The following is a 19,935-nucleotide window of genomic DNA, read 5'->3' on the forward strand; positions in this document are numbered from 1 at the left end:
TTTGAATTCGAATAGTCATGAACGACGGATTTCTCAAAATTATCTATGAGTTTTATCAAAACTTTATTATTTTTGGGAAGAAACGTGGAACATTCAGGGCAAGAGCGGGGATGTTGATCGAATCGTGATGCGTGTTTGGATTTGATGCTCTTTGAGTCGGTAGATATCAACCTGATTGCACTGCTGACGCTCCCTTGTATTCACTGTAAGAAGAATATTGAAATATGTTATGAGATACAATTTGAATGAAATATAGTGATCAGGTATACCTATAAGGTTGGATATTTCCTAGCGTTTGTAACTTCTCATCGGACTTGACACTATCAAGTGTCAAATCATATTCTGGAGAAATGTCGACCTTACGAATTAATAAATAGGTTAGTTGATCTTGGAATGCGATCATATTACTTATTCTTATTCGACAGCTTCTTTCGCTCAAGCTGATCCTGCAGCGCGATGCCTTTCTTGAACTCAACCGTGAACTGAAAGACCATTTGTAATGTCGAGGAATACTAGCTGCAGCACGGTAAGATCACGAGGCAGACGTACCGGTCATCGGGTAGGGGTCGAGCCTCCCTCGCAGTGCGTGATGATAAAAAAACATTTTAGTGGTGTCTGGCAGTGATTGAGTAGCCGCTGGGCCGCCGCTATGGTGGACGTCCCCGGCTCCGCACCTACGGTGTGGGGCCATAAAGGCGGTGCGAACTACCGTAATATTCAAGGCAGTTATTCAGGAGCAACGTTACCAGAACATATGGATCCGGCTGGTGAACACGGTGAGCTTATTGTACTGCGCATTACTGGTGTTGGCGATGACGATAAAGATAAGAATCTCCCCCCGCCCCTTTTCTCATTCGCAAATCTATTGAGAGCTGTGTTAAAGAAATCGAGGGCTTATGCCCTTAAAGTTCGTAATAAAAAAAAGCGGAGGCTCTGTCACAGCTGACACAATTATCTGATGGTACAAACGTCAAGGTCACCTACCAAAAACACTTGAACAGCACCAAGTGTGTTGTTAGTTGCGCACAAACAATTAATATGTCGGAGGAGGACATTGTGGACTGCCTCAAAGACCAAAAAGTGACAGCGACTAGAAGACTCAAACGACGGACCGGTCCAGACGCGATAGAAAACACTCCTGCGTTAATCCTGACAGTTAATGGTACATGTACACCTGAATTAATCTATTTTGGCTATCTGCGAGTAAGAACGAGGCCGTATTACCCGTCGCCCATGCAATGCTTTAATTGCTGGGCATTTGGTCACACAAAAACAAAGTGTAGACAAAACACGCCAACCTGTGGGAATTGTTCCGTAACCCATGTGATTCCAGCGGAAGGAGGCAGTCCTGGATCGAAGAATAAATGACCTGGTGAAAAAAATAGAAGAAAAAGATCTTACCATCGCGAACATGGCCGCTTCAATGGAGTTACAACGCATCGAGGCGTTAAAAAACACGGAGATGATCAAGTCTCTGGTGGATAAAATCGATCAGATGGCCAACACACTAGCGGCCATGGAGTAACGATTGACCCAGAAGGACAAAATCATCACTCTGCAACAGAAGAAGATATCTAGAGCCAGGTCATTATTGCCCCAAACAAAAAGTGCCGAAACATCCGGGTTAACAAAAGACACCCATTCCAGACCTTCCTCCTTGTTCAACACCCCTACATCCTCCCGACCGGCCAAATCCACAAGTATAATACCACAAAACTCCAGCTTGGTCATCTACTCCGACTCCGACATAGAATCCATCGAACTAGATGACACGCTTATGAAAACACAATCTCCGTCTACACCAGTACTTCTTACCAGCTTACCAGCCTGGAGATCGAACTACAAATGCAACACCCTCGAATAAAAGAAAACCCGAATCCCCGCTTATACAACCACCGAAGAACATTCGTCAGAGATCGTCAACAGTAGGCAAGCAACCCGCCTTGCCTCCAGATCACACTCGACCCAATCAGCGATCAGACTCTCAATACCCACCGCCGACTAGTGGTAAGGACCGTCAGCCCAAATAGTGTATGGTCCAACTCTTACCTCACCTGTCGCCAACCACTACTCCACCAATCAGCTCTCCGGTAAGGGTGGCAACACCTATTCCCCGACGAACTACGTGGGAATTGTACCTGAACTCGGGACGCACAAGGGTGGCAACACCTGTTCCCTGAAGGACCACGTGGGACCAGCACCACAAATTGGGACGCACAAGGGCGGTAACGTCTATTCCCCGAAGGACTGCGTGGGAACTGCTTCAGATCTCGGGACGCACAAGAGTGGAATCAGTGGAATCTCGTTCCACGATCGATTTCACTGGAGTTTCTTCTTCCGACATTGTGCAACTTCCGTTACCCTGTGTCATTACCACCGAAGTATCCATCGCCAAATCACAAAGTAGCGCAGAGGATTGCAGTGACGCCGAACCGTTTTTTTCCGCCGTCGGGTCAAGTGAACGAACGCTGGTTTAGAATTCTACTCCCAGTTCCCGAGCACCGCTGTCTCGTTCGACAATACCACATATCGTTGCCATTGCGATCCTTCCAGCTGCCGACACAACACCATCCACAGTTTTTTTTTTAATTAAAGATGATGATGGTCCCGCCTCCTTCCCCTACAGAGGTTTGAGCAAGACGAGTTATCTAAAAGATAATTTATTTTTTTTTCAACATTGAAATCAGTTTAGCAAACATGAAAAACGAACTGATTTTATTAACAGATATAAGTTCAAAAAATTGCAATGTCCAAAAAAGCCAATACTCAGTCATGTCCGCCACAGAGCCGATACGGTCCCGACGAGGCCCTTGCAGCCAAGTGGTCCACCAGAGCACAAGTCCAACCGCCAGCCTTGTTTTAGATTGACTTTGAATACCCTCATTCAGAGAAATCGAGAAAATTTCCTTTACGAAAAATTCCTAGACCGGCACTTAAAAAAAACTTTCAATTTAATATACTTTATATCTGTGTCTCGCGCGCGACGCTCAAACTTTTGTAGACTACTTTTATTTATTTTTTTTTTTTTTTTTAACTAATACAACTATAAGAACGACAAAATAAAAATAAAAATAGTCCATCATCACCAAGATCATGACAGACATAATAGAGATCAATACAAATTTAAAAAAGATGATTTAAAAAAAATTAAATAATCTACATAATATAATCCGTTCAAAAACTTCGTCAGATTCATTGAAAATATTGAAAACAAATTGCAAAAAAAATTGTCCACATTCAATTATCCGTTCGTATAAAACTTCGTCAGTAAAGATCTTCGTCATAAAAATAAACAAAAACTCGTTCAGCTGTTAAGAGAACACAGCTTTTACATGTGAAATACAGTGCCTCTTAAATTCTGTAAGTGTTGTTGCGCATTTAATATGTCTTGGCATCGAGTTGAACACATTTATTCCTTTGAAGTACAACGAATTTTGTGAAGCACATGACAAGAAATTAGGTGTTCTTATTTCATTCGCGTTTCTGGTGTTATAACTATGAAAGTCAATTCCTCTTTCAACTCGATCACACAAATATCGAGGCAGCAAACCTTTAACTACTTTGAAAATGAACACCATAGTTAAATAAACAATCCTTTGCTTCACGGATAACCATTGCAGAGCGTCCAACATTAAAGATGAGGAAGTGAATCTGTTACATTTTAGTATCAACCGCATTATTTTGTTTTGCAAGCGCTGTAATCTCGATATTTGTGTGTCATTGGCTAAAAATAAAATGGAAGAGCAAAAGTCTAAATGAGGAGAGATGATTGATTTGTATAGCTGTATTTTGCTGCAAATAGTTAAATCGTTTTTCAATCGACATAAGATTCCATACTTCTTGGCAATTTTCTTGATGACATTGTCAATGTGAGTGTTGAACTTGAGTTTGTCATCAATAATCACGCCAAGATATTTAATGTCCCGAACTCGATCAATAGTCTCATTATCAATAACGATGGAGACGTTTTCATTTAAACGATTTCGCGAGATTACCATATATTTAGTTTTACTTATGTTCAATTTCAATTGCTTATACTTCAACCATCTACTTAAAGAATGTAAATCTCCATTCAAATGTAAAACGACCTGATCTAAATCATTAGCTGCAATGAATAACACAGTATCATCTGCAAAAAGATTGATATCACAAAATCGTAAAACTCTTCCCATGTCATTGATATACATAATAAATAAAAGTTGATGTCCCAATCCGCCGAAGATCCGCTCGTCTCGCCGCCAGGGCTAAGCCGGCCGCCCCAACCACTCCACTTGAAGCTCATGCCATGCCTGTCTCGCCTATGCCAGCCGAAGCGAGGTCCGATGCCAATATCTATGATGCATGGAGACGTAGCCGAGGAGATCCCACGCAAGCTATGGCCGGGAGTTTAAGCTCCCCAAATGAACCTCACCATCTTTCCTCGGCTGCTTCCGAGTGGAATGGCTGTCCAACCTGTTATCGTCGGTGGAGTTCCACCGGGAATCATCACATCCAGTACCACTACATATCTGATTCCCCACCACACCGCCCATCACCAGGAAAGTATGTCCACCAACACATCCACCAACCTCGCTCTGCAATGGAACATAAATGGACTGTACAACAACTTGGGAGAACTGGAGACCCTTGACCGAGAGTTATGTCCGTCCATCATCGCACTCCAAGAGATAAATCGAGTTTCCCCAACAAACATACAGAAAATTGTCGGGGTTAAATTCCACTGGCACACTAAGCGGGGCTCCGTTTTGCAACACTCTGTTGCTTTGGGTGTCCGGAGAAACATTCTCCATTTGCGAAAAACAAATATCCACTGACCTGCCAATAATAGCCGTCCAAATCGAGGCCCCGATTCCGGTGACCATCATTTGTATATACCTGCCATGAGGCATAATCCCGGAACTACGACGGAAGCTGCTTGAGGCGTTAGCAAGCTTGGAGGACCCAAAAATCATCTTGGGGGACTTCAATGCTCATCACCGCAACTGGGGAATTCAAACACCAAATGTCAGAGGGAATATCATCGCCTACCTCTTGGAGGTGATGGAGCTCTCGGTCTTAAATGACGGCACTGACACTTTCCGTAGAGGTACGAGCAACACAGCCTTTGATATTTCAGCAGCTAATCTCAACTTGGTGGATAGGTTAGGGTGGAACAAAGCCGACGACATTCATGGCAGTGACCATCACCCGATAACCATCAGCTTCAACGGCCCGCCGCCGCTCGCAACTCGCAGACCAAGATGGATCTTCGAAAGAGCTGACTGGACAGCTTTTCAAACATCTTCCGACTTCTTGATATATAGAGACAACCCAACCACCTTTGCCACTTTCAACAAAATCATTATGGAGGCGGCCGAAGCCTTCATCCCAAGAACGAAAACCACTCCGGGGAAGAAAGCGCTGCATTGATGGTCCGAGGACATCAAAGGGGAGGTCAAGAAGCGGAGAAAGTTTCTGCGTACGGCCAAACGACTACCAGCAGGAGACCCAATGAAGGAAGTTGCCATGAACAGGTATCGAGCGCAACATATCAGAGTACGGCGGTTAATCCGGAAGGTGAAGTTAGACAGTTGGACTGGTTTTCTAGAGTCTATCAACGAAAACCAGTCCTCTGCGGATCTTTGGCGCAAAGTAAACGCACTAAATGGGAAGAGAAGGTCACACAACCCCATTCGTCAAGGTATTACTAGGCTGTGTCTCCAACCTGCAGCGATCCGGTTGATACTTCGAACACGCTCGGTGAATATTTCGCGGGATTGTCCTCGATCTCCGAATATGAGCCCGATTTCATCCGTCGACAGGGAGCGTGTTGGCGTAGAAATTTCAGATTTCGGACACCGAGTTTTTAGCAACACTCTGTCTATTTTTGTGTAGCTTTAAACTGAAATTTAATTCATATTCAACATCAACAATAATTATTTCAAACAAATTCAACTTACACTAGTGGTGTCGCTTATTTATGCTAGGATTCTCTTCCTGTAGCAATTACTTTCGATCCTATCTTCTATCGTTGTTCCTGAGGTCTTTTCCTCTAAAATGGCGATTCAATCCAACTATTCTCTTGCTAATTTCCTTTCAACTCTTCTTTCTAATTTCCGACTATCAACAATTCTCCGAAAGCTTTCTCTTTCTCCTACTGTTATGACAATTCTCCTCTGTCACTACGTTTTCCTTTCCTGCAAGGCATTTATGATTATTTCGCTGATAATGAATCTGAGGCAGTGCGCCCAGTAGCAACACCCTCCCCCCCGTAACTCTGGCCACAGGTATCAGGGTTACCACATTCGTCATTGATTTCCAGCAATGCTAACTTCGACGCAGCCCTTCTCAACACTCCCCTCGCAGTATCCACGAAAGCTTGTCGAACTCTTCCATCTTCTCCTCTCACAATTTCCTTAACACGTCCACGCGTCCAGCTGTTTCTGCTACTTCCTTCTACTACCAACACCACGTCACCAACTGCTAATGGTCGCACTTCCCCAAACCACTTTGGCCGTTTAGTCAATGTCGGTAAGTACTCTCTAGTCCATCGCCTCCAGAACTTATCCAACTGCTGTTGTACCATGCACAAAGAGTTCGAAAGTGCACGCGTATTATTTATCGCTGACATTGCAGGTTGACGAATTCCGCTCGAGCTTCCTTGAAGAAAGTGGTTTGGCGTTAACGCTTCAGATTCCTCTGAATCCAATGGTAGATATGTGAGCGGTCTACTATTTACAATCGCTTCTGCTTCGATAATCAGTGTTTGCAATGCTTCGTCATTCAACTTACGATCGTTGTTGTATGCTGTCTCCATTGCCGTCTTCACTGAACGCACCATTCGCTCCCACGCGCCTCCCATGTGTGGCGTGGCAGGGGGAATGAACATCCACTTGGTATTGGTTCCAGTGAACGTGACTGCCAATCCCTCTGCTATTTGCTCAGCCAGTAGTCTCTCTGCTCCTACAAAGTTTGTACCGTTGTCCGAGTAAATTTCAATCGGCGAGCCTCGACGGCACACGAACCGTCGAACGCAATGGATACATGATTCTGTTGACATGCTGAAGGCTACTTCTAAATGCACGGCCCTTATGGTGAGACAGGTGAAGAGAGCAATCCATCTTTTTACACTACTTCTGCCGATTTTTACTTGCAGCGGACCGAAGAAGTCTAGTCCGACGTAAGTGAACGGTCTAGTGAATGATGCTAATCGGGCTAACGGAAGGGGCGCCATTCTAGGAACATTTGGTTTGGCCTTTCTAATCTTGCACCACTGGCATGCCTGTGCAACTTGTCTAACAAATGACCGCAGCTGCTGAACGTGGAACCGCTGGCGAACTTCGTTTACAACTGTCTCCGTGTTACCGTGTCTCAAGGATCGATGATATTCGTCTATTATTAAAAACGTTACTCGATGTTTCTTCGGCAGTATGATCGGGAACTTTGCCTCGGCATCCATATGCGGTGCAGCGCCTATGCGACTGTCGGCCCGCAGAACTCCGTTTTCATCCAGGAAGGGACACAATTGGTATATTATGCTTTGCCGATCCACCTGCTGGCTATTGGACGTATCTCTTATATGGCTGGATAATTTTGCCATTTCCGTTGGATATGCTTGCCATTGCACCATTTTAAATAAACAATTTTGAGCTCGATTCAGTTCTTCTTGACTTAGGTGATTGTAGCAAGTCATCGTATTCTCTTTGCGTAATTTTAAGATGAAGCGTAGTACGAATCCGATCGATCTTAGTAAGCGGGTCCATCGTGAAAAACGCCCGAAGTCGACTATAGGAATAGTTATGTGAACTTCACTGTGCATCAGACTCACACGTAATTCTTCTTCAGTTTGATGTTGTACATTTTGTTTGGGCCAGTCTTGAACCTCAAGATATAGAAAACGAGGTCCTTTAAACCATGTGTTATCTCCACTTAGAAGGTGGGTCTTGCCCCATTTAGTAGCGAGATCGGCCGGGTTCAGTTTTGATGGGACCCATCTCCACTCATTGACGTCTGTTACAGACAACATTTCTCCGATTCTACATGCCACATATTGCTTATACTTGCGTGGGTCGGATCGGATCCAGGCTAGGACCGTAGCCGAATCACTCCAAAAATAGCGTTTAGATACAGTCACTGTATGGCTTTCCAAGACGAACTGCATAAGCCTTACTCCCAATACCGCGGCTTGCAGCTCCATGCGGGGTATTGACAAGGGTTTCAGTGGAGCTACTCTGGTTTTGGCAGCGACGAGGGAGCATTCTGTTTTCCCATCTGTATTAATAACACGAAAATATGCTACGGCAGCATACGCTGATTCACTTGCGTCGACGAATATGTGTAGCTGCAGGTAATCATACAATTGGCTGTTTGCCCCGTCGAAATAGCATCTAGGTATGTGGATTTTATCAACCTCCCTAAGGGCTTCAGACCACTTTCGCCATCGTTGCCAGGCCTCCGTCGTGATTTCTTGGTCCCACTGTATTCCGGTGCGCCATATCTCCTGCAGAATGATTTTGCCATGAACCAAAAGACAGCTCAGCAATCCAAGGGGATCGAAGAAACTCATCAAGCATTTCAAGACCTGTCTTTTAGTTGGTCGATTGTCGTTGTTTATAAGTTGTTGAATTTCTGCATTAATCGGAGTCGAAAAACAAAGCATGTCACATTCAGTTCGCCATAGCATTCCGAGTACACGTTCATATTGTTGGGTTTTATCCAGGAAGCGGTGTTCCTTCTCCTCCACTTCATTTTCGCCCAAGCTTTTAAGCACCGTTACCACATTGGACTGCCAACCTCTCAGGTCGAATCCAGCCTTTAAGTGGATCATCTTCACTTGGTTAGAAACTTCAATGGCTTCTTCCGCGGATTGGAAACTATCCAAATAGTCGTCCACATAATGGTTAGTCAGTATAGCATGCACTGCACGAGGGTATAAATCAATGAATTCGCGTGCGTTCTTGTTTTTAATAAACTGAGCAGATGAAGGTGAACTTGAAGACCCGAATGTAGCTACATCCATGAGGAAAACTGAAGGTGCCTCACTTGGCTTGCTACGCCATAAAACCGCTGCGAGTGTCGATCACGAGGGCAAATCAAGATCTGGTGAAGCATCTCCTTAATATCGGCCGAGACACCCACCGGGTATTGTCTAAACCGCATCAGTACTGACGGTAACAATGTGAGTTGGTCGGGTCCTTTGAGTAGAAGCGTATTAAGCGACATTCCATTCTTCATCGCCGCCGCATCCCAGATTAGCCGCACCTTTCCCGGTTTCTTCGGGTTTGTTACCGCTCCCAAGGGGAGGTACCAAATCCGATCTGGATCAGCGCAACTCAACTCTTTCTGAGTAGCCCGATGCGCGTAGCCCTTGGCCTGATATTCGGCCAATTGTTCATGTATACTTTTCTTCAACAGCAAGTCCTTCTGCATTCGTCGTTCCAAACATTCAAGCCGCCTTAGCGCCATGTCGTAATTATCCGGAAGTTTCACATCATCACGCTTCCACAGGAGGCCTGTCTCGTATCTATTTCCGACCCGCTTCGTCGTCTGTTCTAACATCCATTTAGCTCTTTTGTCCTCTGGTGACTCCAAGTTGTCCACAATTTTAGCACCCACATCTTCCAAAGTAAAATATTCCTTCACCATATTATGCAATTCATCATCATTATCGCGGCTACAGGCATGATATTGTACAAAATGTTTCGATGAGATCTCACCGCCTCCATAGATACACCATCCTAGACGTGTTTGCACAGCGATTGGATCATTACTGTCTCCTTCCCTGACCTTCAACGGCACGGTCAGCTTAAGATTGTTGAGACCAATTAGTAGTTGGGGGACTGCTTTGTCGTAACCCACTAATGGCAATCCTCTCAGATGCCGATATCTTGCCGAATACTCCTCGGGACACAACGACTGCCCCGGTAATGCCAACTTTTTCACAGTACGAACGTCGCGCAGAGATAATCTCTTCGAATTATTTAATCGTGACACTTCTAGTTGTAATTTCCGGGAGTCCGCTTCCATACGTGTCACATTACCTGTCCACGTAAGACATAAGGGTACTCTTTCCCCCGTCAATTCGAGATCCTTCATCAATGACTCCTCCACTAGTGTAATTGACGAACCGTCATCCAGGAACGCGTATACAGTGACTGCCTTTCGAGGACCATGAATTGTCACTGGTAGAATGCGAAACAGCAGTTGTTGTTCGGACAGACTGTGTGTGTGATTACCCGCTATCTCAGCGCTCTCCATAGCTCGATCGTAACGACTTGAGTGCAGTAGAGGATGATGGCGAAAACGGCAACCAGCTACTCCGCATGGGTTTGTATTCCGGCAGGCTCTTCTGCCATGCGAATTAAGGCAACTGCGACACAATGCATGCTCTTGTATCGCTTTCCACCGATCGTCTATTGACAATGTTCGAAAGGTGCTGCAATCACGAACTCGATGATCTTGCCTTCTGCATACGTAGCAAGAACGTTCTGTTCCCGATTCAGGTTCTGGTTCAAGCGCGTGCGCGTTTATGGAGGCCCCCAATCTATGTTTCGGACGATCTGCTGTATCACTCTTCTTCTGGACCTTCGCTCCTGAATATAACGTAACCTTACTTGCTGAAACCACTATTCCACTCATGAACATCCCGAACGTTTTCAGATTTACCTCAGGAAATTGTTGCATGAAGGTGGCCCACTCCAATTTTGTGTGTGCTGGTAGTTTTCCCACCAATTCCATTAGTAGGGAAGGATTTGACAGATGCGCCTGTTGACCGGCTGCTTCCAGGTGGTCACAAAGACTTTGAACCACCATCCCGAATTCGATTAATGTTTCGAGTTTCTCCGCCTTCGGTGGTTGCACTGCACGAACCTTTTCCAGTAGGGTATTGACTAGTAGTTCCGGACGTCCATAAAGGAGGTATAGTGTGTTGATCACATGCGGCACTGATTCAGGAAGGAGAAGGCGACTTTTCACGGACTCGTAAGCAACACTTTTCAAACACCTTTGGAGTCGCGCGAGATTTTCTGCGCTATTAAATCCGCACGCGACAGTTGAATTCAAGAAACTGCTGATAAAGATCGGCCAATCTTCCGGATCTCCGCCGAAGAAAGGCAAATCGCGAGGAAGTACTTGACGAGCTGCCAGCTGCGAGGGGGTGGGTACTAGATGAGGGGGTAGCTGAATATCGCGCGGTGCAAACGCGTTCAATTGACAGTGGGAGTTCATATTGTTCTGTGAGACTCCTCCAATATTTTGTAAAGGGACAAAATTTTCATGGTTGTTCCTAGGGTGTGATAAACCTGGGTCCAAGCATGCTGTTGTATCGTGAACGTGTGAAATTTCATCGCGGAATGACCTTGAGCATAAAGGATCTTGTACGAGGTCAGTTGTCCCAAATTTGGAAATCATTTTCTCATAATAATTCTCACCTATCAGTGGTGTAGTGCGTGCTTTTATTGCATCAAAATGTGGATTTACATGTGGCTTACCTTGTGGTATTTCGGGGGGCACGAGGGCTGGATAGTTACGCTTGCTTACCGGTGGGGGGATGGGTGGTTTTATGCTACCTGTTTCCTTCGCATATGTTTTCGGAACTGCTCCAGAAATAACTCCACTGGCCATGGGGAGATCTACCCGATGAATTTCGAATTGCTGAAGCTTCCGTTGTGGCTCACACAGCTGTCCCTTCTCCAGTGGTTTTACTGCTGGCTGAACGTCCTCATGATGTTTCTCCTTTTCAGTCCCAGCTGGCTTTCTGATCACGCCCGGACCTTTCTGTTGATCTCCCACAGCATCGACACCAACTCCGTGTTTCGCTACCCACTGTTGTACCTGTTCCATACTGGTCTTCCTGCTTATCCGACTTCGACCGCTTTTTCTTTCGGTTTCTTCTAGCTGCTGTTCCAGAATCTCGTACTTTTTCCGTAGCATCTCTTTTTCATACTCGAACTCACGCCTCTGTATTTCACGTTCTTCCTCCATCAGCTTTAACTTCAATGTTGCTCGAGCCGAAGCATTGGACATTGCTCCTGTCGATGAGCCAGCATGAGATGTAACCTGAACAGGCAGGCATTTGCGGCACGTCCAAGGCCGTTCCGCAATCGTCGGTGTGACCTCTGCACAACTCATATGCCACCAAGCATCGCATTTATCGCATTGTACGAAATTGTCGTACTCGTCGGGGCGCGAACAATTAACGCAGCTTCCCGACCTTCCTGTTATCGGCGTCGTCGGATCGGTATCAGCACGCGTATCCATCGCGACACTAGTTTTAAAGTTTGTTGGCGTAGAAATTTCAGATTTCGGACACCGAGTTTTTAGCAACACTCTGTCTATTTTTGTGTAGCTTTAAACTGAAATTTAATTCATATTCAACATCAACAATAATTATTTCAAACAAATTCAACTTACACTAGTGGTGTCGCTTATTTATGCTAGGATTCTCTTCCTGTAGCAATTACTTTCGATCCTATCTTCTATCGTTGTTCCTGAGGTCTTTTCCTCTAAAATGGCGATTCAATCCAACTATTCTCTTGCTAATTTCCTTTCAACTCTTCTTTCTAATTTCCGACTATCAACAATTCTCCGAAAGCTTTCTCTTTCTCCTACTGTTATGACAATTCTCCTCTGTCACTACGTTTTCCTTTCCTGCAAGGCATTTATGATTATTTCGCTGATAATGAATCTGAGGCAGTGCGCCCAGTAGCAACAGAGCGGGTATCACTTCGGTCAGCAACTTTGTGGTCCCTGTGAGTCATCCTAATAATCCTCTAAATCGGAACTTCATCATCGAGGAACTTTCTGTCGCCCTATGTTCCGCAAAAAGTCAACTGGCCCTGACGGTATCGGCTACAAGATGCTGAAACATGGAATACACACGAATTTCCCGAGGGTTGGAGACACAGCCTAGAAATACCTATACCTAAGGTCGGTCAAAGCAGCAACAACGTGAAAGGCTGCTGTCCAATTTCCTTAACCTCCTGTTCATCCAAGATCCTGGAAAGAATGGCGAATAGGCGCCTGGTCACCTTTCTAACGGAAAATAGAAAATTGCACTATCAACAGTTCGCCTTCCGACCAGGTATGGGCACCAACAACAACTTCGCGACCCTCGGAGACGTGATAGCCGAAGCCAACAGGAACCGTCAGCACATGGAGATGGTAGCACTGGATCTGGAAAAGGCATACAACAGAACATGGATCCCGTTAGTGCTGAAAACTCTGGCAGATTGGGGCGTTGACGGGAAATTACTGCACTTCATCAGGAACTTCGCCACACGCCGAACCTTTGAGGTCAAAATTGGTAACATCAGCTCCCGAGCTTTCCAAAAGGAAACAGGAGTACCTCAAGGTTCTGTCCTTGTCGTCACCCTCTTTCTCGTCTCCATGAGTAGCCTGTTCCAGGTCCTGCCTGGGAGAGTCTTCGTGTTTGTCTACACACTCTTTTGATGGCAGTGAGTGACACCCATAGGATTCCACGCATCAGAATACAGGCAGCTACCAATGCCATCGGCCGGTGGGCGGCCGAGAGAGGATTTAGACTTTCAGCGCAGAAGAGCGACCATATGGTGATTTGCAGCGACAGACATCAGGGTCCCAACTCCAGGGTCAAGCTATACAAAAACAACATTCCCCGCCGGAAAACGCTAAAGATCCTTGGAGTGTTTGTTGACCACAAACGTAACTTCCTCCGCCATTTCGAGGAAGTTAAGAACAGCTGTGCCACCCGGTTGAATCTAATGAAAACCATTTTCAAACCGCACCGAAGCAACAACAGAAATATCCGGCTACAGGTGGCCAAAGCCATCATCAGCAGCCGCCTCACCTATGGCCTTGAACTGACGTGTTTGGCTGGAGACAAGCTCCCAAAATCTCTGGCACCGATTTACAACAAAGCACTACTGACTGTCTCCGGTCTCCTGCCATCAACACCAGCTGCCTCTGTCTGCGCTAAAATTGGAGAACCTCCTTTCGATCTAATCACAGACTCGGCGATCGTAGTCAGGACTGCCAGTTTCTTGTCAAAAACTAGCGGTAGAGGGGAGACCCACCTAACCGCCCTTAGCAACACGATCCTGCAGCGTTTGGCGCATCCCAACCTCCCCCCGGTGGCAAAACAATCCTGGTTTGGTGCGAACGACTGGAGGTTCCCAACTGTTCTCGTCGAGAACGGTATTCGGGACAACTTTCGAGCCGGGGCGTGCTCGATCGGTCTGCTAGAATATTTCAAGGCCATCATAGCGGAAAAATACCGTCTCCACGAGATCAGATACTCGGACGGCTCAAAAGGACCATCGGGAGTTGGATTTGGGGTGAGCGATAATAAGAATAGTCTGATTTCCAGCAAGAAACTCGCGGACATCTGCCAGGTCTTCTCGGCCGAAGTGGTCGGCATCATCGAGGCAACTACAACTTCATCTTCCAAGCCGTTGTTGGTCGTCTCCGATTCGGCAAGCGCCATTGATGCCATCGGTGCGACCAGGTCCAAACATCCATGGGTACAGGCCATCAGGAAGTATATATTGCCCGACACTGTGCTCATGTGGGTCCCCGGACACAACGGCATCGAAGCGGCCGACCGGTTTGCCGGAATCGGTCACACAAGACCGTTCTTCATTCGGGATGTGCCGCTTGACGATGTGAAGTTGTGGATCTCCAACTCTTTCCGCACCTTTTGGACCGAAAGGTGGTTCGCAGAGAGGAGGCAGTTCCTCAGAAAAGTCAAGGGCACTATTATCAGGTTTGACGATGTTAAAGGAATGAGAGAACAACGAATCCTGTCCAGACTGAGGACCGGTCACTGCTCGGTCTCACACGGATTCAATAGAGGAACCTCCCATCTACTCTGCGACCTCTACCAAATCCACAACTCCGCGAACACTTCTTGTGTGGTTGCCCGAAATTTGATGATCTGCGAAACCTTCATGGAATCAGCGGGAGTGTAAGAGACATCTTAAGGGACGATCCAGCAAGAGTAGCACCGCTTGTCTGCTACCTAAAAGATGCAGAACTATTTTTTAAGATCTAGCGTCTGAACAATGGATCAGACAAGAAGATCCTTGTTCCTTCCCCTCCACGATGAAGGGGAATAAGAACGCTTCGGCATCTTCAACGGCACGGATTCCTCTCCACTGGCCTGGAGCCATGGGTCGAGGACATCCTTGCCATCTGGTCCAACAAGCAAACAGCAAGTTCTTCGTTAAGTTATGTTTCGCAAAAGGATTTTTATGTTTAATTTTTACGTCCAATTTTTATGTGATAATTTTATGTGCAATCTGTTCCCAACGAAACCTTGCGGCAATGCCGTCGATAAAGAGGCGAACCAGCCCAGGAGGCTGAAAACCTCTCAAATAAAGAATAACAAAAAAAATCCTATTCGTTCGAAAATCAGAATAAGGGTGATAAACGAGCGACTTAAAAAAATAACAACGTAGTTCTACGTCAACAATGCGGTCGTATCTTGGACATAACCTCCTATAACTTTTTTCTTTCTATTATACAAGCGTTCAATCATAAAACTATTGCATAGCATGGAGAAACGATATGGATAAATGGGAAAAAATTTAATGAAACAGTATAAATTACATATTAAAGAAGTTTATTTCAAATTAATAATTCATTTATTGAACAACAAAAGTTAGAAACAAAATTTCAAAAAAGTGTCATTGTCCAAAAATACACGCTCTGTAGGATTCGCCTGGATCATCTATCATCTATCATTGGAAAGGAAATCGCTCGCTCGGTCCATTATCTGTGAGAAATAAATAATAATGTTACAAATTTGTAAATCATATAACTTTGAAATAAATACTCATGTCACATATCCTGTCTGTCATATGTTGATAGCTGAGTCATCCGAAAAGGGCAACCCTAGCCAATAAGGCTCTCAGAAACTCAGAAAGAAACAAGAGAAAGAAATATTAGTAATATTTTAAACGAAAAAACGAAAAAATAAATAAATAAAATATGAACTGGTAATAATAAATCAAATCCGCAACAGTATATAGAAAGATATAAAAAATAAATGCATGTGGAATAAAACAAAACTACAGAAAATGTAATACGACAATAACAATAAATAAATAGAATGAAATCATCCAAAGATCAAATGTTCCTTATGGAAAAAATAATAAACTGGTAACAATAAAATAAATCCGCTACAGTATATAGAAAGATATAAAAAAATGAATGCAACAAAAAACGAAACCAATATGTACAATAGAACTCGCAACAACAACAAAAAATCAAACAATAAATATTTAACAACTAATAACTCTGTCATCCGATCCATATATGCTTTAAGGGAAAAGCGACTGCGCCACCTCGCCTACCATAAGGATTATAAATTTAAAACAACATCTCTTTAGAAACCTTACCTCTTTCTCAGCTTTCAGTCGTCGATTTTCCTGCCGCAATTTTATATTTTCCGCTTCCATCCTCCGAAGTTCTCCTATAAGATTCCTGTTCTGGACAATCATATATTCCAACTCCGTTGCATCTACTGGTTCCCAGTAGTACAAATCTTCATCATCATCGACAAAAATTGTTTCACTGGGCACCAGTGGCGGAGGAACTTCATCCTCGATCATCACTTCGTTTTGATGCATCTGGATCCGAATTGGCTGTAAATAAAAGTTTTGTTAACACTGTACACACTCAGAAATATTTTTTCCTACCTTGATATCTTCATTCTGTGGTTTTCCACTACGTCTTTCATAACTTCCTGGTTCGCGGTTGGCCCAAGAACGCGTTGGAACCCTCAAGCTGACTGGAATCCTCGATGTAACGGTACCTCGCTTCATTTTGTGTGGTGATGGGATTATAACTGCTTCTCTCTTGATAATTATAATCCTCAGTGGAGAAAATGTTTGCATCAACACAATGCTTGCTTCGATTGAATCAAAACTTGGAAAATGGCACTAGCCTGCTTTGCACTGTTTTTTTTATCTCGTTATTGTATCTTACATTATGTGAAAAATGACTTTGGTGTGATTTTGAAGTTGATGAAACATAAAATTAATAGTTACTGATTCTTAATTAGTTTTTAGATACTAAAAATGAAATGTTATTTTTCAACAATATAGGATCGGAGTTTAACAATTGTTTCTTGTTACGATCAAGCAAAAGCTATAAATAATTAATTTATTGGATAATCATGGATTTTCTTTTCGGTCGTTCTGTTACCATATCGCATATTTAACATAGTAATCTATTGCTTTGTTTGCAAACTGCGGTAACGAAATATTTTATGTATTTTCCTAGCATTTGAAAAAGTATGTGACTACAAAATGGTCTGTAACGAAAATGAAATCTGACATCCCTACCAACAACCGAAGGAACGAACCGTACAGAATACCAATCCCAAAATACCAATACACCTTCTTGAAACCACATCACTTTTGCAAGTGTCAAAACAGTGCCGAAATTATTGACGTGTAAGTTTCTTATCACATCAACAATTGGCAGCGAAAACTGTCTGTTTCTATGAAAAAATATTTAATTTCCTCCTGACAGTAGTAAATATTCGCTGATGAACTTTATAAAAAGTGGTTTGCAGTCAGTGCTGGGTTCTCAGGAACCTGGGGCGCTGCAAAGTGGTGCCAAAACTGTATGAAACAACGAAATTTGGGTCAGAAACTCATTCTAAACCTTTTAAATTATTATGCCCCTCTGGAACAGGTAGAACAAGTGAGTGCTTCGACACTACTCGAGGATCGCCGCGATGCTTGCAGAGCGCTCAGGGCTCTTTCGAAAAAAATATCGCGTGGAAGTGGGAGCCCAAGGTATGCACGCTCTTCTCCAAGTCATGGAAATGGATAGAGCCGATCCGGAGATAATTGGGTACTGCTTGGACACCCTCTGTCATATCACTTCTCAGGAACAGTTCGAAGAAAACAACCCGGACAACCCAAGCGTGACGGTCAACATAGGAGAACAATTTACGGAGATGTTCCTCAAGTCGAACGAGAATGTGAGCTTGATTTTGAATTGTCTGGAAGAGTACGATTTTTGGGTTCGCTGGTCGGCTATTAAGTTGTTGACCAGTTTGTTAGCGAACAAAACGAAGGACATACAGGAAATCGTTCTTGTTAGCCCAATGGACGTTTCCAAGTTGATGGATTTGCTGGTTGACAGCCGAGAAGTTATTAGAAATGATGTATTGCTACTGTTGATACAGCTTACCAAAGGAAACGCAAACATCCAAAAAATTGTAGCTTTTGAAAATGCTTTTGATCGATTGTTTGATGTTATCAAGGAGGAAGGATGCGCAGATGGTGGAATTGTCGTGGAGGATTGTTTATTTCTGATGATGAACTTGCTTAAAAACATTCCCAGTAATCAGCAGTTCTTCAAAGAAGGATCCTACATCCAGCGGTTGGCGCCAATGTTTGTTATTTCACAGGTTTCGTCACTAACTTCCGGTCAACTTTTGTGCGGGGGACTGTTCAGCAACCATCCGCTCTCCAATTGGTTCTCGGCTGTTTCTTTAGCGCATGCCCTCATTGTTAGTTAAGCGAGAAGGTAATCATGTTGAGTTCAATGGCCGAGTATTGGCTAACATCAATTCAACCGTACGATAGTATGATAAGGATTTGCGACATGAATGTAGCCATTGTAATATCGTGTTGGCATTATATTGTAGAACCAATGGTAAACTAGATTAATGTTCTTTTTCGAACAGGCGACTTCATTTTGGTGGGTGATTTGATGCGATCTATCACGCTGTTGCATTACAAGCAAATGGGAGTAGTTGTGAGGAGATCGATTTCAACCAAATTTCTCAAAACTATTGATACAGCAGTAACAATATTGGATGACGATGCGTTCCTTGGGTGGACAACAGCAAGTATCTATTTGTTTGCCTAAAAGATGGGTAAGTAGGATTTCCGTAGCTCTGTTTATCATAAGAACACTTTTTGTATTTTTTTTAAGGACCACAACAACGGGCGACGAACGATAGCAAATGCCAGAGGTTCCTCAATTCATGCCATGGTTCGCTCGTGATGCAAAACATTGGTGAGCGAACGACGCCGACAACGGGCTGTGTGCTATTTGGCACGGTCTGATCACAAATAACACTCGATTATTATGAATTTCTTCGAAAGTTACGGGAAAGTTTGATACAATCAAATCTGTTGGTAAGACTGATTATTCGTATTGGCGTAGTTTCCATACCGAAATGGAAACGGAACGTTGCGAGGGATTTATTGATGGAGGATGGATAGTGGATAGTGGATAGTTTTCTGGATTTAACTCGGGAAATATATACGATGCATTGGGATTGCAGATCGACGGGGATGGAACTAAGAAGGAAGCGGCCGTAGATGATAAAATCAAGATTGTAGAAGACCTAACATGGACACATCAGGATGTCCAGTGTTGGTCATGATTATTGAATGAATGCTATCAGTTGTTGCTATAGTTGCGAAAAATAATTTCATGTTTGTAGGATAATAAAGAAATTCCAGTAAACGTATTGTTTACTACACATTATTTGAATTCGAATAGTCATGAACGACGGATTTCTCAAAATTATCTATGAGTTTTATCAAAACTTTATTATTTTTGGGAAGAAACGTGGAACATTCAGGGCAAGAGCGGGGATGTTGATCGAATCGTGATGCGTGTTTGGATTTGATGCTCTTTGAGTCGGTAGATATCAACCTGATTGCACTGCTGACGCTCCCTTGTATTCACTGTAAGAAGAATATTGAAATATGTTATGAGATACAATTTGAATGAAATATAGTGATCAGGTATACCTATAAGGTTGGATATTTCCTAGCGTTTGTAACTTCTCATCGGACTTGACACTATCAAGTGTCAAATCATATTCTGGAGAAATGTCGACCTTACGAATTAATAAATAGGTTAGTTGATCTTGGAATGCGATCATATTACTTATTCTTATTCGACAGCTTCTTTCGCTCAAGCTGATCCTGCAGCGCGATGCCT

At 43.9% G+C, this 19,935-nt stretch overlaps 2 protein-coding genes across 2 annotated transcripts; both read right to left on the reverse strand.

The window, feature by feature from the left end:
* Window positions 1–5,810: 5,810 nt before the first annotated feature.
* LOC129775776 (uncharacterized) lies at window positions 5,811–8,446 on the reverse strand. Its single transcript, XM_055780864.1, has 2 exons — window positions 5,940–8,446; window positions 5,811–5,881 (listed from the first exon to the last, which is right to left on the reverse strand). Exon 1 carries the CDS (start codon window positions 8,174–8,176, stop codon window positions 6,194–6,196), a length of 1,983 nt encoding a protein of 660 aa, XP_055636839.1. The 5' UTR covers window positions 8,177–8,446; the 3' UTR covers window positions 5,811–5,881; window positions 5,940–6,193.
* On the reverse strand, window positions 8,206–12,237 carry LOC129773625 (uncharacterized). The gene is made up of 3 exons (XM_055777264.1): window positions 9,022–12,237; window positions 8,303–8,950; window positions 8,206–8,250 (listed from the first exon to the last, which is right to left on the reverse strand). Exons 1-3 carry the CDS (start codon window positions 12,235–12,237, stop codon window positions 8,206–8,208), a joined length of 3,909 nt encoding a protein of 1,302 aa, XP_055633239.1.
* Window positions 12,238–19,935: the final 7,698 nt, after the last annotated feature.

This window comes from Toxorhynchites rutilus, chromosome 3 (assembly GCF_029784135.1).
Source record: "Toxorhynchites rutilus septentrionalis strain SRP chromosome 3, ASM2978413v1, whole genome shotgun sequence".
Classification (NCBI taxonomy): domain Eukaryota; kingdom Metazoa; phylum Arthropoda; class Insecta; order Diptera; family Culicidae; genus Toxorhynchites; species Toxorhynchites rutilus.

Excerpts from the sequence above, each read along its gene's own strand:
- LOC129773625 (XM_055777264.1), bottom strand. The coding sequence starts at position 12,237 with ATGGATACGCGTGCTGATACCGATCCGACGACGCCGATAACAGGAAGG. Across the intron at positions 8,951-9,021 it reads TTTATGGCGTAGCAAGCCAA|TTTATTAAAAACAAGAACGC; the intron begins GTGAGGCACCTT and ends TCATCTGCTCAG. Across the intron at positions 8,251-8,302 it reads AGCTACACATATTCGTCGAC|ATGGGAAAACAGAATGCTCC; the intron begins GCAAGTGAATCA and ends TTATTAATACAG.
- LOC129775776 (XM_055780864.1), bottom strand. The coding sequence starts at position 8,176 with ATGGAGCTGCAAGCCGCGGTATTGGGAGTAAGGCTTATGCAGTTCGTC.